This window comes from Thunnus thynnus, chromosome 8, assembly GCF_963924715.1.
Source record: "Thunnus thynnus chromosome 8, fThuThy2.1, whole genome shotgun sequence".
In the NCBI taxonomy this organism is placed as follows: domain Eukaryota; kingdom Metazoa; phylum Chordata; class Actinopteri; order Scombriformes; family Scombridae; genus Thunnus; species Thunnus thynnus.
The window spans coordinates 33110921-33129369 of NC_089524.1; the positions used below are offsets into that span (position 1 = coordinate 33110921).

General features: G+C 40.1%; 1 protein-coding gene across 1 annotated transcript in view; it reads left to right on the plus strand.

The window, feature by feature from the left end:
• LOC137188350 (cadherin-2-like) overlaps positions 1–16625 on the plus strand; it is a 102254-nt gene extending 85629 nt beyond the window's left edge. Inside the window, exons 15-16 of the mRNA XM_067597980.1 lie at positions 6571–6732; positions 12506–16625. Coding sequence (XP_067454081.1) covers positions 6571–6732; positions 12506–12712 — 369 coding nt within the window. The 3' untranslated portion in view covers positions 12713–16625. The remainder of the gene's footprint in view (positions 1–6570; positions 6733–12505) is intronic.
• Positions 16626–18449: the final 1824 nt, after the last annotated feature.

Sequence of the window (18449 nt, forward strand, 5' to 3'; positions counted from 1 at the left end):
ATATAAGACTGGGTTTGTAAAGGTGTATAACCCGATGTGCTGTTGTTGTACTGGGGGGGGGGGGGGGGGGGGGGGGGGGGGGGCTTCTTGACTGAAGATTCATGTCATCTATAGGAGGCACCTCCCATTACAGTCACTGTTCTGTCATAACAGTTTCAGCTTTGTTAAATAATGTATTTCATCTGGGTGGAACATCTGTGTTATTGCTCTTTTGCTCATGTGGGTCACTTGAAGAGTGAATCTGATATTGTTTCTGGTTTAATCTACACCCACACAAACACTTTTTTCCACCACTTTCCTTGATATATTATACTTGTTTTTATATTTAGACATAATTTGAGGACAGCCAGTTCTTCACTGTACCTCCAAGATGGTGTCACACTTGGCTGATATGAGCAGCTTCTGTTGCTGGCTACTGAGCTTGTTCCTCTGAAAGAGGGATGATTAATTTAGGGGCGTACCTGGAACTGGTAGTGACTGACTCAGCATTAGCTTTTGGTTAAGGGAAGAGGATGAGCTAATATGTTTTGATACAAACCATGTGGAACTAAAAAGCACCCAAAATGCCTCTGAATGTCAGTGAGTTCATCCTAAAACTAAAATTTGAAAACATAAATCAGAACATTATGTACCAAAAAATGGCCATTTCACACATGCCTTTCTTTAATGTCAAGATGAGGATGACATAAAAATATCACTTTTTTTCATATCAGAATTTGCCAGTTGGGTTTTCTTTCAAATACACACATGATCAGAGAGGAATTGTAAGTTTAAATCATATTGAATTCAGTAAGTCCAACATCACAAAATCGATATTTTGTGTACAAAAACTGTGACTAAATACATTCATTAATAACCTTTTTTTCCCATGTAGATGAAATGTTGACAAGGCCAAACTGACTATGAAACAAAAGTGTGACTAAATCTTTATATGTTAAAAAAAAAACTTGCTTGAAATTTTTGAAAATATAATTTTTTTTAAAGAGCATAAAGAGAATACAAAATTACACAAAACTTTCCATGACTTCTTATCCTGAGCATCTTCCTGGTAGTGAGAAGGTGATGGGAAAAAATCAACAGAAGTATTAGGCAGAGATTTAAAAAAAAAAAAACAATATTTCAATCAATATTTGGAGCAGCTGTTGCCACAGAAAGAAAGAGTGTGACATAGTGTCAGGAGAGATGTTCCATGTCTATAAAATAGCTTTAAAAGTTCACTGAGTCTTGTTACTCTATCAGAATTATGTGGGATCTTGACATTATTTGTGTAGGTCTGCAACTTGGGAGCAGGACTGTTCATCAAATGTGTTGTGTACAGAAGGATGCCCCCCTGAGGCCTCAGTAGCCAAGAAAAACATACATTTAAATAAACTTTAAACATAGTCTGCGTTGTGTTGGCTGATCCTGACCAGACTGCACCCATCACTGTCTGATATACTGATCAACAGAAGCACTGCTTTCCTCGCACTAATTTATCCAGAAACAACCGGCTCTCTCATTAAAAAGTAGATACACCAGACTTAAACAAATAATGGTTATAGTGAAACTTTCACAACTCCTCAAATATGACTTGGGATATTAATCATATTTGATTAATAGGTATGACTGCTGTGACATGACAGGCTCTAAGTTCATTTAAATGTATTTATTAATATTCATAATGCTTTATAACAATAATCATAACACATGATAAAGCATTTTATAATGACTTATAATGTCAAGTATCATAATACTAATAGTTGGTGGTCACTCACTGACATTTCTTTACAAGGATCATAGTGTATTGTAAGTGTATTGTAGTTATAATACATTATAATCATGTTATAATGCATTATAATCACTGTTATAATGTATTATAATGTGATTATAAGTTACTCTAAGTGGTCATTGGGTGCTTTAAGTAAAGTGAGAAAAATATCAATAAATCTACGTGTAGTGAAGGAGGGTTCCCACATCAGGTCTCCCAGACCACAGACAGCTATGCTAACCAGTCAGCCAAAGAATTACGCTCCTGGCAAATGGCCAGCTTGTCTAGTCATCCGGGGTCATTACTCTCTAGAGGGCATGGGCATGCACTGTGACACTATGTAAGAACAACACACAAAACGTTGTAAAATTAATGTATATGTTTAACGGGTCATAACAGAAACTGAGCACTACAATTACTGTTGGAGTCAAGGCTACTTGGTCTAGACTAAAACTAGATAAAAATGTCACGTTTTTGTTGATAACTGACTAAACTAAGAAGGATGAACAAATAAAACTAAAATTTACATGGACTTTTGATCTCAGGACTAAGAATAATTGACAGAATTAACACTACACACACTGGCTGTGTGTTTATTCTCTGGACCAATAGCAGTGGTGACGTGTATCTCATAGAGCGTTGTTGTGGAGCAGCCAGTAAGGATGTGGAGAAACAAGTAAGGCTAATGTCTCTTAGGCAATGTCAACTTGTTCTGACATTAAACCAAATTAATGGCAACAGTCTACATGCAGAAAGATCAAATCATAATCTGCTATATAACACTTTAAAATAAGTGTTACACATAAAATGACTGCATAATTCAGTGGTGGGTTTGAGTTAATAGTTTATTTTCTGTGTTCAGACTGTGTACACGGTTCAGTACATGAAAGTAAATACCAGGAACCAACCTTCATGTAATCTCTCTGCAGTAAATATAATAAATAAAATTAGTGAAAGGAAATCTTAGTTTGCTTACAGTAACACAGGCCTTGGATAGTGTCGGGGATCTATTTTATTTGATTAGATTTTCATGTTGGTGGGTTTTTTCATCCACTGACAGGCTGGGTCTTTATTTGTCTGGATTTAAGCCTCAGATAAAAAGCAGACTCAGTTCCCAGGAACACACTCACAAATACGCCTTATTAGACCTTCATTCACTGCAGTTGTTCACTCACCTCTAATCCTTACCTATAACCTTAAATACCACTTTCACCTCAAACCTTTTATTAAAGATTACATAATAAAATGGAATGGAAATGTCTGTTCTCCTGGAGCAGAATATGACTGGTAAATATCACCAGAGGTTTCTGATTAGCAGAGAGTCAAAGTAAAGTAAAGAACCCCTGGACACTTTTCACCACAGACTGCTGCCGTTCAGCATGTTGAGGTTGTGTTCTTGCTGTTTAAAGGTCATCTAACCTGAGGGCCCTATGCGCTGTCACTGCCGTAACAGCAATCTTACAGGCTCATGTGTGAGAAAGGGCTAGTAACATAATAATAAAAGTCTAATGCAATCTCAACTCATTACCCTCATGTTTTGAAAATGCAGCAAAAGACAATATTTGACCATAACACTGGCATCTTTTTATTTTTGGTAAAACTTAATTCAAAAATGCTGCTTAGCATAGATATAAAAACACCAAGGTGGTATATGTGTGTATGTGTCGATAGGGACTCTCAATATGTGTCATTTCATGTTAAAATGGTAAATGGACTGTACTTGTATAGCGCCTTTCTAGTCTTCCGACCACTCAAAGCACTTTTACACTACGAGTCACATTCACCTATTCACACACATTCATACGCTGAATGGGTGCAGGGGCTACCATGCAAGGTCCCAACCTGCCCATCAGAAGACATCTAATCATTCACACACATTCATACACTGATGGCACAGCCATCAGGAGCAATTAGGGGTTAAGTATCTTGCCCAAGGACACATCGACATGCAGACTGGAGGAGCCGGGAATCGAACCTCCGATCTTCCGATTAGTGGACGACCCGCTCTACCTCCTGAGCCACACTGATTGATTTGTGTCACATTCTGAGAATTTCGTCCTAAATTGTTAAAATTTTGAAACAGCCAGTTTTTGGTCTCCAAAGCTCTAAAATAACTTTTGGTGGCCATACTTCTACAGTGGAAATGTCTTGAAACTCAAGTGGTGAAAAAGCATCTGCTGTGTAACAGGCCAAAAAAATCCACTGAAGAGCAATGCCTGTGTTCTTGCATAATTTAACCCATATTGTAAAACTTTATACACTTTATATTACTGCCAACTAAAACACACCATTGTGTTTTCAATTTTGGATGCCTTTCCTACGTCTAAGAAGTCATTGTTTCCTATTAATTTCCATACAAGTATATAAAACTTACAAACACTTTAAACTTGACCTTGAGTTTAATCATTCACCTCAGACACTGTATCTGCTTTTATGTGTATCAGTGTTACCTTATAATAGCGTGGTAATGCAGTCTGGGGCTCTCACTTTGGTCTGCATGTACAATTGTGCGACCACGAACAAGAAAAGAATAGACAGATATCAACAAAAACTAATGGCAGGTAGCCTACTGTAGGACAATACCATTCATTCAAAATATTAAATACAGAGTCCTTGACAAATCCTGTCAGGTTATAGCAGGGCTCTCAGCAGCTCTTCAGTGAAAAGTTTTCTGTTGGTCGGCCATTATTGTGAATAAAGCCCAAGGTCAGTCCACAGCATGCTGTTATTGTCCTGAAAAGACTGCTTTAGTCGATTTCCCTGAAGACCAGAGAGCATGAAATGGTTTCTGGATGGTTGCTGTAGTGATTTAGACACTACCATTTAACATGAACAGATCAGAGGCCGTGACACACACTCCCCTTCTGCCCGGCTGACTGTGCTGATGTGGTGTAAGAGAAGGTGAGAGATGGACTGTGGATGCTAATTAGATCGCATTAGAATGGGGTTGACTCCTCCCTGAGGACGGATGATGCAGGCGAGATGGTAGACGTTGCATCAGAGGAGCTCATGCTGCCCCTTTGAGTCATTGAAATTCTCACTACATCAACTGTTAAATACAGCAGGAACATAAAGGTAGTTAGTGTCAAGTTATAGCTCCATTTACTGTAAGTGTATGTGTGTATGTTCCTCCAAATCTGTCCTGATGAAGATTGTTATTTCCATGAAGCAGTTAAGTCTCTTATGAGTGCTGGCACAACCAGAGCCTGCAAAAATACTGCCATTAGTGTTGCAGTTATGAAGAATACATTATTATGCAATTATAGGTAGATTTGTTGGAGTTTGGTAATGAAGCTGAAGCCAAGAAGCAGATTTTTCTCATTTAGTTTGAGGTACGAATGTACAGCAACCCAAATATGCTGCCAAGGAGAGATTATGTCTCTTTTTAAGCAGAGGTGTTGAAGAGTTGAATTCATGTTTCAGGATGATCCAGAACTCACTGTGTCTGCATAAGAAATCTTTACGGAATTTAAACAGGAAAGTAGGATAGGTTCACAATTCTTTAAGTCCCTTCCCAATGCCTTTTCAATGTGAGTGATGGGGGACATATTCCATGGTCCTCGTTTTGTGCAAAAATGTATTCAAAAGTTTATCTGAAATAATATGAGGCTTCAGATTTAGTTAAATCAAGTGTATATCTTCCAAAGTAACTGTCTTTTTTAGTATAAATTTCCCTCCATATCCCTCCACTGATGCTCAACAGGGAAACAAAATGAGGGCACAACATTGTATGAAGTGCTTTTGATGGCACAAAATGTGGTCAGTTGTTGTGTGTGATAGATTGTCAGGCAAAATCCTCCTACTGTCACTCTCCCCCCATTGCGGTAATCACTCAGATACAAGAAGAATGTGTGGAATAAAAAAGAACATCTCTTGTTCTGCTGTATCTGTTTTGATCTCTCTTTTTTTTTCTTAAAGCAGACTTATCATCGACCAACATTGTATTAATGCCCAACACCCAAGCTGCTGGTGTCAATGTAAATGTCAGACGTACAGTAACAAATGTCATTACAGTGATGTCAAAGATATGTTTCAGGTTATTTAGAAACAGTGTCTCCAGTATATATAGTTAGTCCACAAGAGAGCACTGACAAGTTTATGTCCCACTCACTACATAACATAGCTAGGTCACCAAATATATAAGGAATGCTTATTTACCGAACCATGGGTGGTTTGGACACAAACGCATAACTTGAAGCCTGACATGATGGATTCTCACATGATGTAATGATGTTGTGATCTTGTGAATCCAGCTGCCTCACAAGGTAACATATTTTTATCAATTCAAAAATCCAAAATCAAGTATGGCATTGTCCTCAAACATCCAGCATTAGTCGAGCTAAACTTCAAATTGTGAACAGGTTAGCAAACACTTCCATAACTTTCCTTACCCAATCAACAGAAACAGAACAACTCCTGGTCCAGCAGCTCATAAACAATACCTGTTTTCCTAGTGGTCATGATTTCTGGAGTAACCCTAAAGTTAAGACAGGAAAGCATACAGCAAATAATTTTGTGCATTTCATATGGAAATTTCAGGGCCTTTTTCGAGGAAGGTTCACATGGATTTTCCAGTAATCATTTCTGTCATACAGTCATGACATGGTTTAAGCCTCACTGGACTGGAAACCGGGCTGAAAAACAACAAAGGAAGGTTTAACAGTTCTGGTTCATAAAAGCATCATGTACAGTTTTGAAAAGGTCATGGAATCAGAGATGAGGTAATCCTAGTAGTAATGTGTTTTAAACGCGATGTTGTGAGTTTGAAGTCAGTTGAATGTCTTCATAAACAATTATATGTGTGGCTTTGTGTGTGTGTTTAGGACTATGATCTGAGTCAGCTGCAGCAGCCTGATGCTCTGGAGCCGGAGTGTGTCAAGGTGGGGATTAGACGTCTGGATGAGAGACCCCTCCATCATGACCACCAGTACCCCCTCCGCTCTGCTGCCCCCCACCCAGGAGACATAGGAGACTTCATCCACGAGGTAGTACAACACAGGCTGTGTATGTGTGTGTGTGTGTGTGTGTGTGTTTGGAGAGGGCTGTCTTTTGTCAAGTTAAACCTCTCCACGCAACATCTTTGTGTAAAAATTCAGTGTTCTTGTCAGTTGCTCCTCACAGCTATTTGGAGCCAACCCACTGTAACATTCAAAGACTTTGATTGCACTTAATTAAAACAGAATGAAATGCTCATATTCAAACACAGAAATCATAAAAACGATGCAGATTTCAAATGTATTCAGTGTTAAGCTCAGTAATACATAGTCTGCCTCACTGGTATGAAACAATACACAAGTGTCAGTGATGACGGTGATGATGGTTGGCAGAAGGACACTATATGCAAACTCAAGTTTGTTTAAGAAACAGACATACTGTAGCTAGAGAGAGTGGCACACAGAACAGTGTCTGTAATTCTTAATTAGCTTTGCTAGTGGTCAGGATTAGCTGGCCTCAGACATGGCCACAGCCTGGACACCTAATTGGAGGTAAATCCATTGAGTTTAGTTAATCCCACAGACTGGTTATAGGTCATCTTCAGCCCCTTAAAGGGACAGTTTGGGGAAGTCTTTTAGAGCGTCCCACTTTTTTACTATTTACTGTCTTAATACAGTACTGACATGTCATTATGTAAATGAGTCTTGGTGTAACAATTCCTACTCTCCATACTGACCCTGAAACTGTTCTCTCTAACTACCCTAGCTACACTGTAAGAAATGGGGGCAAAAATCCACTGCCCTTAATCCAGCCCAAAGTTCAGCTGAAGCCAAAATCAGGCAAAAATTTAGACTGTAACTTAGAAGATACGACTCGATGTAGCTAACTCAGACTGCTGAAGCAGCAGTGCACACTTTTTATATGTAAGCTACTATTTGTAACGACATAATACAAATTCCACAATTGAAAATGAGCAGGAAGAAGAAAAAACAGGATCTTCCACTTTTGTGGGACTATAACAACTTCACAGAGTTTCCTTGTCAGTGAAATGTAAACATGATGTTTAGGCATTAGAACAAACTACTGGTGCCATTAAAGGATTTGTGTGGTGCTTTGGTTATGATCTGTCCATATGGGCGTTTGAAGGCCAATTCAGATATTATGGGACTAAAGCAACCAAAACCAGATATTTGCTACCATATATTTAATATCTTTACATCTGATGGTTATACCAAACACTGCTGAGTAAAATCTGCTGATAACGTTCTAGTATTATGTCTCTGTTTAGATGTGTGAGTGTTCAGGAAAGAACCTTCAGGCCTCTGTAAGCTTCAAACTAGTTAGTATGATGTGTTGTTTGACTACGTCTATATGTTCTACAGGATCTCTTTGACAGTTTTTAGCAAAAGTGTTTACAGTGTTACACATGGGTGTATAAGTGAGGTGCCACCACAGTGATAGCGATTTGTCTATTTACCACCTACAACCCAGATTCATCTCTATATGATGAATCCAGGCCACACTCAAAGGCAAAGCAAAAAAGCCTGCCATCATAGCTTCCTCCTGGCCACTGCCTCTCCGTCTCGCTCCAAGAATTCTCTGTCTTTGTAGTCTCAACACAATGAAGTGTTCAAATGGGGATAAAGGCGCACGCTTTTGGACAGTCTCTCCTCGAAGCCATTCATGGTGTTTCACTTGTTTATAGTCATGAAAAGTGACAAAAGTAGCTGCAGAGAGAACAAACAAAGAGAGCCCGAGAGAGAAGGTTGGGTGTGGTTGTTGGATTGTGTGGAGGAATACAGAGATTGTGGCAGACGCCGTTAGACTAGCACTTTGTTTGAAGCATACCTTTATCATCCAACACTAGACTGACTGGACTGTAAAAGATAATTCATAAAAGTTGAGCGCTGACTCCGTACATACGTTTGTGCAGCTCTAGAGAGAAGGTGAACATCCTGAATTTGAAAATATGTTTTCATCAGTTCTGAGTGTGACGCTTAGCTGGATGAACATGACTCTCACAGTTAATCACATAGGCTTCTTGAAGAGACTGAACTCTTCCTGTAACAGGGCCGAGAACCGTCTTCACATCTGGAGTGCATGGCTCCACAGTGGAGAGGCACCTCCGAGGCGTGAAGAGTCATCATTGTCAACGTGAGCTGACGCATGGCATTCTCTGTGCGCTATCTGCTTCCATATTGTTTGTGTGCACAAGCGCGCGTGTGTGTGTGTGCGTGTGTGTCTTTTGGTCGGGGCTGCATAAAGACATCTGCCAAGCGGAGCTATGAATAATGAGCGGGAGCTGTCAGACATGGCAAGCTGATCTAGACAGCTTAATCCGGCAGACATGACAAGCCGATGCTTCTCGCCCTGCCTCTCCCTCTCCCTCTCTGCGTTAATTCTCTCCTCCCATTGAGTTTCCGAGTGACAGGAGCGTCTTCAGTCAGACGACAGACGCGGCCCACAAAACATTTCCACAGCTTATCAGATTTATTGCTTTCATTTCCAACCACTCTGAGTGGTGAGGAAGGGGAAAAGAAACACCCATTTTCTGGACTGCTAGTTTTGGAAAAAAAAAAGTTTGGATGTTAATTGTAGATGGCACTGGAACAGGTTGAAATTCTTAGAGTGAGGTCATTAGAAATTGTGCACGTGACTACGTATGTGTGCGTTTGTATGCGTGGGAAGGGTGGGTGGTTTTAAGTTCAGGCTACGCTGGGTAATCTGCTGAATCTCCTCCTAGAGATAGAGGCAGCATCTGTCCAGCCTGACCCAAATCCTCCTCTCTTCTACGCTCCTCTATAATCCCTCCTTCTCTCCTTCTCCCCCAGCACTCCCTACTGTCCATCTCAACACCCCCACACACACACATGCACACACTAGGCGTATAGCCACGTTTGAAGGGATGATTGACAATTGTTTTTTCTTACGCTGATATTAAGGAAATTTTAACTAACTTACATAAATAAAATGTTATAAATATAATCTCTAGAATCTGAGCCTTACTGTGCATTTAGAGATGTTTTTGGTGGAGCGGCATGTCCGCCCGCTGAGCCCCATTAATCAGCAAGAGTGACGAGTGAATTTCTCTGTTCTCCATATGCCTGCTCACCAAAACTTTGCCATCCCATCGGGACAATGGTGGCTTGAAGGTTAGAGAAGCGAGCTTGTGACCGGAGGGTCGTCAGTTCAATCCCATTGACTGGCAGGGTAAATCTGGGTGGGGAAGGTGACGAAGCAGCACTTGCCAACCACACCCTCCCTCATTGCCACCATTGAGTAAGACCCTTAACCCCAACTGCTCCAGTGGAGCTGCTCAGTGGCTGCCAGATCAGACTGTGGATGTACTGGGCAGCTTCCAGGTGTGATCAGGATGTTCTTGAAAAGAGAGCATTGCTCTCAGAGAAACTCCCCTGAATAAATAAAGGTTAAAAAACATAAGAGCAGTTAACATTATAGATATGATTTGGATTGATTGATTTGGAACATGATGCTGTGATATTGTTGCACCAAGCACAGACACAAGGACGGATGCTGTGATATAACTCTCCCGACTCCCCCCTACTACCGCCGGCCCCTGGCGATCGGATCGCCTATCGGTAATCTCAAGTAACCACGATTGGATGATATGAAAAAAGGAAACAATCACCCAACCGTAGCACACATACACACTCTGGTGCCTGTCCTCTAGGGACTGACGTAAAGGAGGGTAATTTGGAGGTTAGAGATTCTGGCTTTTGATGGGAAGTTTGACATTTTGAATCCTAGTTGTGAAAGTGAATTCTGCTCCTCTGAGATGCTCTGAATGGTTCAACATGGGCAATCAGATCTGGTTTCAGGGGTTTAACGTGGGTCTTACACTGCTCTGCTTTGGTATGAAAGTGTGAACACAGCTTTCTATACTACCTTACTATACAGTTACTATACAAGTATTATAGGATTACTGTAATCCTGCATTAGATATAGTCTGAGTCTTGTTGCTCTCTCAACCATAAATTCAGCTTCTCTCAATCTGTGGCTTGTTGCACCGTCATGTGCTAAATCTCCGATGCAAACGCGGCAATGTCCATTTTTAATGAACTGAAGGTTGACAGCTCTGCTTAGCAAATATTTTAATACAATTTTTGAATTCTCTGGTGTAGAAGTGATGAGTATGGAACTCCAGGGATTAACCTGTGACATCAGACTGATATGACGGTGCATGGTCATTATCCCACATCAAACGCAGGCTCTGTATGTGAAGGTTTTATCAGTAATATAACTGCAAAGCCTCAGCAAGTACTATTGAGGTGTCATAGAGCACCTCAATAGAGCTGATCCAGCAATGATGTGTGGTCATCAACAGTAGAATGGAGTCCTTGAAAAGTCACAGTGAATTTCTGAAAAAAAATATGAGAATGATACAGCCTAGTTAAAATAGAAAATGAAAAATCCTTTTCTGATCCATTTTTACCTTTTTCACTCACAGCAGGCGCACCGGTGGCCTGATGGTTAAAGCGCGTACCACATAATCTTCATCAACCAGGGGACTCTTGTTGCATGTCATACCTCTCTCTCTATCTCCCTATGTGTCCTGTCTCCCTACACTATCTAATGGTCCCTATAAAATCAAATCAAATAAAGGCATAAAAGCCAGAAAAAGTTATTTAATTTTTTTAAAAAACCAGCCAGCAGTAATAAATGATCATAAAGGCCTCTTCATACTCATTGTCACTGAAAAGCTTCACCGCAGCAGGCACAAAGGACCTTCTCAGTCTTTCTGGTGAACACTGGGGCATGAGCAGCCATGCACTAAAGGAACTGTTCAGTCCACTAAAGACACTATTGAGTGGGTATTCTTCATATTTTAGAATGGTCCTCAATTGTTTTTTAAAAGAAGCAGAGCTTTCCCCTCCCTCATTACCACCACTGAGGTGCCCTTGTTGAGCCTTAACCAGTGGAGCTGCTCAGGGGCCAGCAGATCAGACTGTGGTTGTACTGGGAAGCTTCCAAGTATGAATGTCTAACTGAGTGAATGTGATCAACTCTCTCCTGAAAAAGAGAGTATTGCTCTCAGTGAAAATTCCACTGAATATTTTTTTTTTTGTAAATAAGAGCAGTTAGAATAAAAATAAGAAAGAAAAAAACAAGAAATAGTTCTCTATTTACATCAAAGGACCTTAGTTTCCTCAGAAAAAACAATCTGAACTGATGTTGGTATTTTCCATCAAGTTTAGAGTTTTATCCAAATGTACACCCACATATTTGTAAGAATAAGAAAAGAATCCACCTCTTGACCATCAATAAAAACAGGAGTAACTTCCTCCCTCTTCTTCTTCAAATCAATAATCAGCTCATTTGTTGTACTGATATTTAGGTTTAAATAATTAGCTTTCCATCATTTTAAAAAAGAGGTGACACCCTCACTATAAGCTAAATCATTTCCCTTTGATATCAGGCCAATATTCAGTGAATAAAAAGGGAGATAAAACTGATCCTTGCAGTGCTTCATTTTTATATGTGTACAGCTGATTGTAGGCATAGTCATAGGATATCAAAAGGAAATGATTTAGTTTATAGAGAGGAAATCAACTCTTTTATAAAATGATGCAAAGCTAGTTATCTAAACCTAAATATCAGTAAAACAAAGGAGCTGATTATTGACTTACATGGTATCCCCGGATCGACCGTTAATTTCAGATGCGTGTTCACTCCTCCACGTTCTGGAAGTCCAGAAGTAGTACTTTCATCTTCAGCAGGACAAGGTTGCCCTTTCTTGCCACTATCATTTGCCGCTGCGATGCTCTTTGCTCACCTCCCCGTCTCCTCCGTTTTTATTTCCAGGGCCTGAAGGCAGCAGACAACGACCCCACCGCTCCCCCCTACGACTCCCTGCTGGTGTTCGACTACGAGGGCAGCGGCTCCACCGCTGGCTCCCTCAGCTCCCTGCACTCGTCCTCAAGCTGCGGAGACCAGGACTACGACTACCTCGGCGACTGGGGGCCACGCTTCCGCAAGCTGGCCGACCTGTACGGCGGAGGGGACGACTAGCACCCTCAACCCCCACCGACATCACCCACCCCTTGCCCCCACCCGTGCTAGAATGCTCAGGTGGTGGGGTGGGGATAAGGAAAGAGGATATTATGGGGTAAACATGGGGATTTGAATTGGGATACGCAAGCGGCACTTCTGTATTACCACGGGACAGCTTGTAAAGAGACTCGCTGCCTCTTCAGGACAGTTGATGACACTAGGGACCATGCTGACTCCTGGCTGAGAAAGGCCTGGCAGCGGCTAGCATCCAGGCTGATGGACATTATCATCGGGAGCATTAGCAGCCAGAACAGTGCACTCAGTGGGGGATGTTGTCACTATGATGGTTAAGAGCTACGACAGCCATGCTACAGACGCTCATTTACACTTGAATCTCACAGTACAGGAGCACTGGGGTCAAATGTGCCTTTTTGTACATTCTTTTGATTGTGTTCAGTCTTGATTCTGTACATTGCTTTAAAGCTCCCAGTGTTTTGCAACAGCAACTGGAGGAGCGCTTCGCCATGATAATGAGTGTGTGTGTTTTTGGGTTCCACCTCATTACCTGTATGCGTGTGTGTGAGTGTGAGTGTGAGTGTGAGTGTGAGTGTGTGTGTGTGTGTGTGTGTGTGTGTGTGTGTGTGTGTGTGAGTGTGTGTGTGTGAGTGTGTGTGTGTGTGTGTGTGAGTGAGTGAGTGAGTGTGTGTGTGTGTGTGTGTGTGTGTGTGTGTGTGTGTGTGTGTGTGTGTGTGAGAGAGAGAGAGATAGTCATTTCCACAGAGACACACTGGATGGACACTCTAAAGGGCAAAGCCTATCTTGAGGAGCTTTGGATGATATTACCAGCAAAAACATGGCTTCACTGTACAGCTCTGGGTCTTTTTTTTCCATCTGATTCCCAAAATATGTTTTACAGAGATTAGCAGGATCAAATACACTTATTTAGATTTGAGCTAACCAAGTTTTGTATTTTCATGAGAATAATCCCTGAAGTGAAATGATCCACTCACCGGACCTTCTTTATAGCTGCTGTTTTTACATGGAAGACACAACGGAGCACCTTTCTCTGCAATAGTGCAGATATATGTGTTACATCATCTGTGTGGTTTTTGAAGCACATGTCTGTATGCATAAACAGCAAGTTCATTTCACTTCACTGGTCTGGTATTAATGTGACTGACTGCCTGTGTTAACAAAGCCTGCAGAGATCAGAAGTTTTAATTTCCTCTCCGCTCTCCCACACTGATTTTACTCTGATCATTCAACACCACATCACATCAAAGCTTTGATTGAATTGCTATAAAGAATTGCTGGCTTTCAACATTCCTACATAGTCGAGAACATTTAGTGCCACAATGAATTTAAATAGCTTTGTTTCTCAATCCGGGAGGTTCCTACAAGCAGAAATGTTATTTGTAGTGTGGTTGAAATATTGCGGCTATGTCCCTGCTGCTCTTTCACAAATGGGAACTTTAAATGAGATGTAGTTTAGCTTATTTGGAGGATGACAAAATACAGAAGCAAAGTGGTGAAACATAATTTCCATGTATGTGTTTGTGCAGATGAAAGAAAACAGAAAGCAAAAACAGCAGCAGAGTTTCAAGGGGACAAGCAAAGAAAACTCAATCTGTGAAACTGGAGGCAAACAGCAAGATCTCTGAAATGACAAATTACAGTTCCCATCATGAACAGAGTGAAGTGAGTAATGAGTATGACAGCGAGAGCAAGAGTGGATTTGTGTAGGTTTGACGCATTGTGGATCGATTTCTTTTACAGATGCATATGTGTGTTTGGTGACCATCTTGTGAACAGAATATCCAACACCTTTAGTCTGTAATGGTAAACAGGCTCATATAGCGCCATTCGACTCTTCCGACCACTCAAAGTGCTTTACACTACATGGCACACTCACGCATGCTGCCATGCAAGGTACCAACCTCTTCATCAGGAGGAATTCTAAGTATTCTCACACACACACTGTTTGGGTTCAATATCTTGACCAAGGACACTTCGACATGATATGAATGAGCCGGGGATCAAACCACCAACCTTCCGATAAATGGAAAACCCGCTCTACTTCCTGAACCACAGCCGCCCCATAATGTCCAGTTATACAGTATTGTGGTAGACCAGAATGTGAAACAACAAGCCGTCTGATATCAGATAATGAACTGCTAATACATCTTTCAAACAACTATGCCTGACAAACAGAAAATTCAGAAATGGAGTTGATGTAAGTTCACTGAATTTGCTTATTGCACTGGAACAGTTGCATATGTTGCAGCATTTCTTTATTGCTTTTTAAAATTTGGAACCATCTGGAGATATTTTAGCAATGCTAGCAAAAAAATCCATTAATCCAACAGTTTCATTCTGACAATTTCTGGCTAGATTTACATGAAATTTGAGATATATATTGATGTAATATTAAAGGTACAGGAAACCTGATTTGGAATTTTTCCATATCTTTCGTACCTATATATGTATGTATATATGTACGTGTGTTTGTGTACACACACACACATATACATACATACATACATGAATATATGAGACACTTATGTTAAGACACTTATGAGACACTCGTTATGCAGGGGAAAGTTTTGCTGAGATACTATTAGCCTTCCCTCTTCTCTCTTCTCTATTAGCCTTTCCCTCTGTGAAACATCATTCCACATCAAATCATTCCAATAACACAAATCACAAGTGCGTGTAGCTTGTTTAAATATTTTTTCAGGCACAGTTAGTTGTTCATTCTGTTTATCAGTCACATTTTCTACAGTCAGGAAGCATCAGAATGATTGTGTCTGGCTGTTATCATTTTCCAGACTCCTCATCATGACATTCTGTGACAGTCGTAATTTTTGGAAACTTTACAAATAATTTGGTCCCCAGTCTGTTTCTGCGATAAAGACGTACAGAGATGCTTTCCACTTGTTTTCATTTGTCATTAATTTATTTCCTCCATGGCAACAAAGCACGCTACATGAGCTGTCAGAAACTTCTGTAGGTTGAACTTGTATAACAAAACACTTTTAGGGCTGACTAACTCTTAAAGACACACGGTAAAAATGGTAAATGAGAAACTTGGTAGTGTAGCAACATTAAGGCTACAGACAACCTATAATGCAACACTCTCTTAATGTAACAGGCTCTATAGGAGCTGGTACTCTCTCTATTCAATGAGAACATCTGCTATTGTGAATATAATACAACCCCTAAGGGAAAAAAAGACCACAAACATAATCAATGCCTATTTATTTACAAATTCACTATTTTGAGTGTCCTTTACCTTTAAAATCTAATGAGCAGATTGTCATTTAATTTACTGAGCACCGTCATGCTCCAAAGGGGATAAACCCTTTTCATTTTAATGAGCCCAACACAACTCTCAGGACCAATGTTACATATGTATGAATAGCATTTTTTCCTGTTGAATCACAACCTTTGAACCTGTTGTGGGTTTCTATTCATGAAGAGCAGACACTGGTCATACCCAGAGCTGTACAAAAGAGCTGCATATTTTTGCCAGTTTGGTATTCCAAAGCTATTGAGAAGACATGTACAGTAATGCTAGACTCTAGATAGATACCTTCTGTTTTTTGTTTTGCTTTTATCACAATGTAACTTATGCAGCTGATTGCTAATAAAGGGAGTCATCAGTCCTTGTTTTGTAGCAAAGATACTTCTTGATACTCTGCTGTGGTGGATTAAATACAAAAAAGGCAATGTTTCTTCTGTCTGCTGATGATTTGCCTTAGTGTTCTCTGGTACTCTCCAGCTGGCTACTCACTGTAAACTGAAATATGTACAGATTGTATTTTTTTCTCTTGTTGTTCTTTTGGCTGTGGTCTCTGAAAATGACATGCTAATATTCTGAATCCTTGTATATGTGTAATTTGGATTACAAATTAAACATTTTTTGCATGTTTTTATCTTTTCATTATGGGAAAACAGTATTTTTCGGATGTTTTGCAGGCACATTAAATACCAGTCAGACACTCTAACACACACAGTAGAAGATCCAAAGCTTGACCCTGGTTCAGAATGTGTTAGAAGCTCACAGAGATCGCTTGGCCTTCATTCCACTTAGGGTCCTTATCCACGTAGGGTCAGCAGAACAAGCTGTAAACACAACAGTGATATATTAACACCTTATAAACTTGATTGTAAGTTGAATATTCACTCTCCTTTTACCTCTGCTTTGGTCTCCACCAACTCCTGCAAAAAATGTCTATGTCTCTTTAGCTACTAAATGCTCCACTATGTTTATCAGCTAGTCTCTAACTGTGTCTGTCTGCTGTTTGGTGCAGGGCAGGTAGTGTGCAGTAGGTTTATCGGAGCTTTTTCACTGAAAACCACGTTGATGAGAGCTGTGAGACTGAGCCAAAACAGTGAATTTGCAGGCCAAGAAAACAAAACAGTGAAGAACTGAAAGAGGCTAAAACGCTCTATAGAGCTGAGGGGAACTGCAGAGTTGGTGATTTTCCTCCTTGGGTTCGTCAGTACAAGTGACCCCTTTCACATTTAAATGTAGTAATTTAACCCATTGTTCATATAAAAATATTGATTAGTGCTGCTTTAAAAACCAACATTGTCATCACTGAGGTAAAGAAAATAGTGTCAGTAAAGTAATTCACAAGTATTCAATTAATTTAGCATTGCACTTCTATAATGTTTGGGGATTTGTGGGAGTCATTAAAGAAATAATTGTTGTAATCAAAACTGCAGAGAAATCCTGACTTGTAGTCCAAGAATGAGTCAAACTCAAAAAACATTGGATCCAACATTTCCCATAATGCAACCCCATAGCTTCTTTCATTTGGCACTCCCTGCCTGGTAAATGGACACTTCTTGTGAATTGATGCATCCAGATTGCAGGCTTTCTTTTATAAATTTGTATGACACTAAGACATCATCATGTTTTTTTTCTCAGATGACATTTACAACTGTTTTTACAGGATGAGTGTTTACACTCGTGAAGAGTAAACTGATCTTGGTATGTAAAATCAGTTGACATGATAATAACGTTAAAACAAATTTGTTTTAATGCAACTCATTCTGTTGATGCCATTGATGCAGGTTCTGTTGTGGGGAATTAGATTGTAAGGCTGTTGTCTAATCCACACTCCGGAGCAGACGGTGGCAACAATGTACCAATAAGCTGGATACCATTGTGAAACAAAAAGAAAAAGAAGGTTCTGTTATGATCAAGCGGGTTTGAAAAGTGAAGCCAATACGGAAGTGCCTTAAACCTGCATTCTTTCTAATGGCTCGCAGAGGGCGACTCCACTGGCTGCAAAAAGAAGTTTGATTGTATGGAAGTCTATGAGAAAATGACCCTACTTCTCACTTGATTTATGATCCCAGTAACTTTCTTAATGAGTTTATGGTCTTAATCGCTAGTTTCAAGTCTTCAGTGCATCATGATGTTCATTTTGTAAATTATGGCAGACTGAAATAGACAATAAAGCAACATATGCTTTAGGGCATGGCTATGTTGTGATTGACAAGTTGATACCACAGCAACAACATTGATTACGTAATGTAACCATGGTGTAACCCCAGATTCACAGAGTATAGGTGTAGCTGCTGCTATTTCACAGTGTGAAGTTTGGTTGTGATAAAATATCCTCTAAGGAGTCTGATGTTCAGTTTTTTTGGTGAGTACATTTTGTTTTAATGGTTTTATTAATTTATATTTTATTATCTATTTTGCGCAGAAATTAGCATTAGCAACGTGCTAACCAAGCTT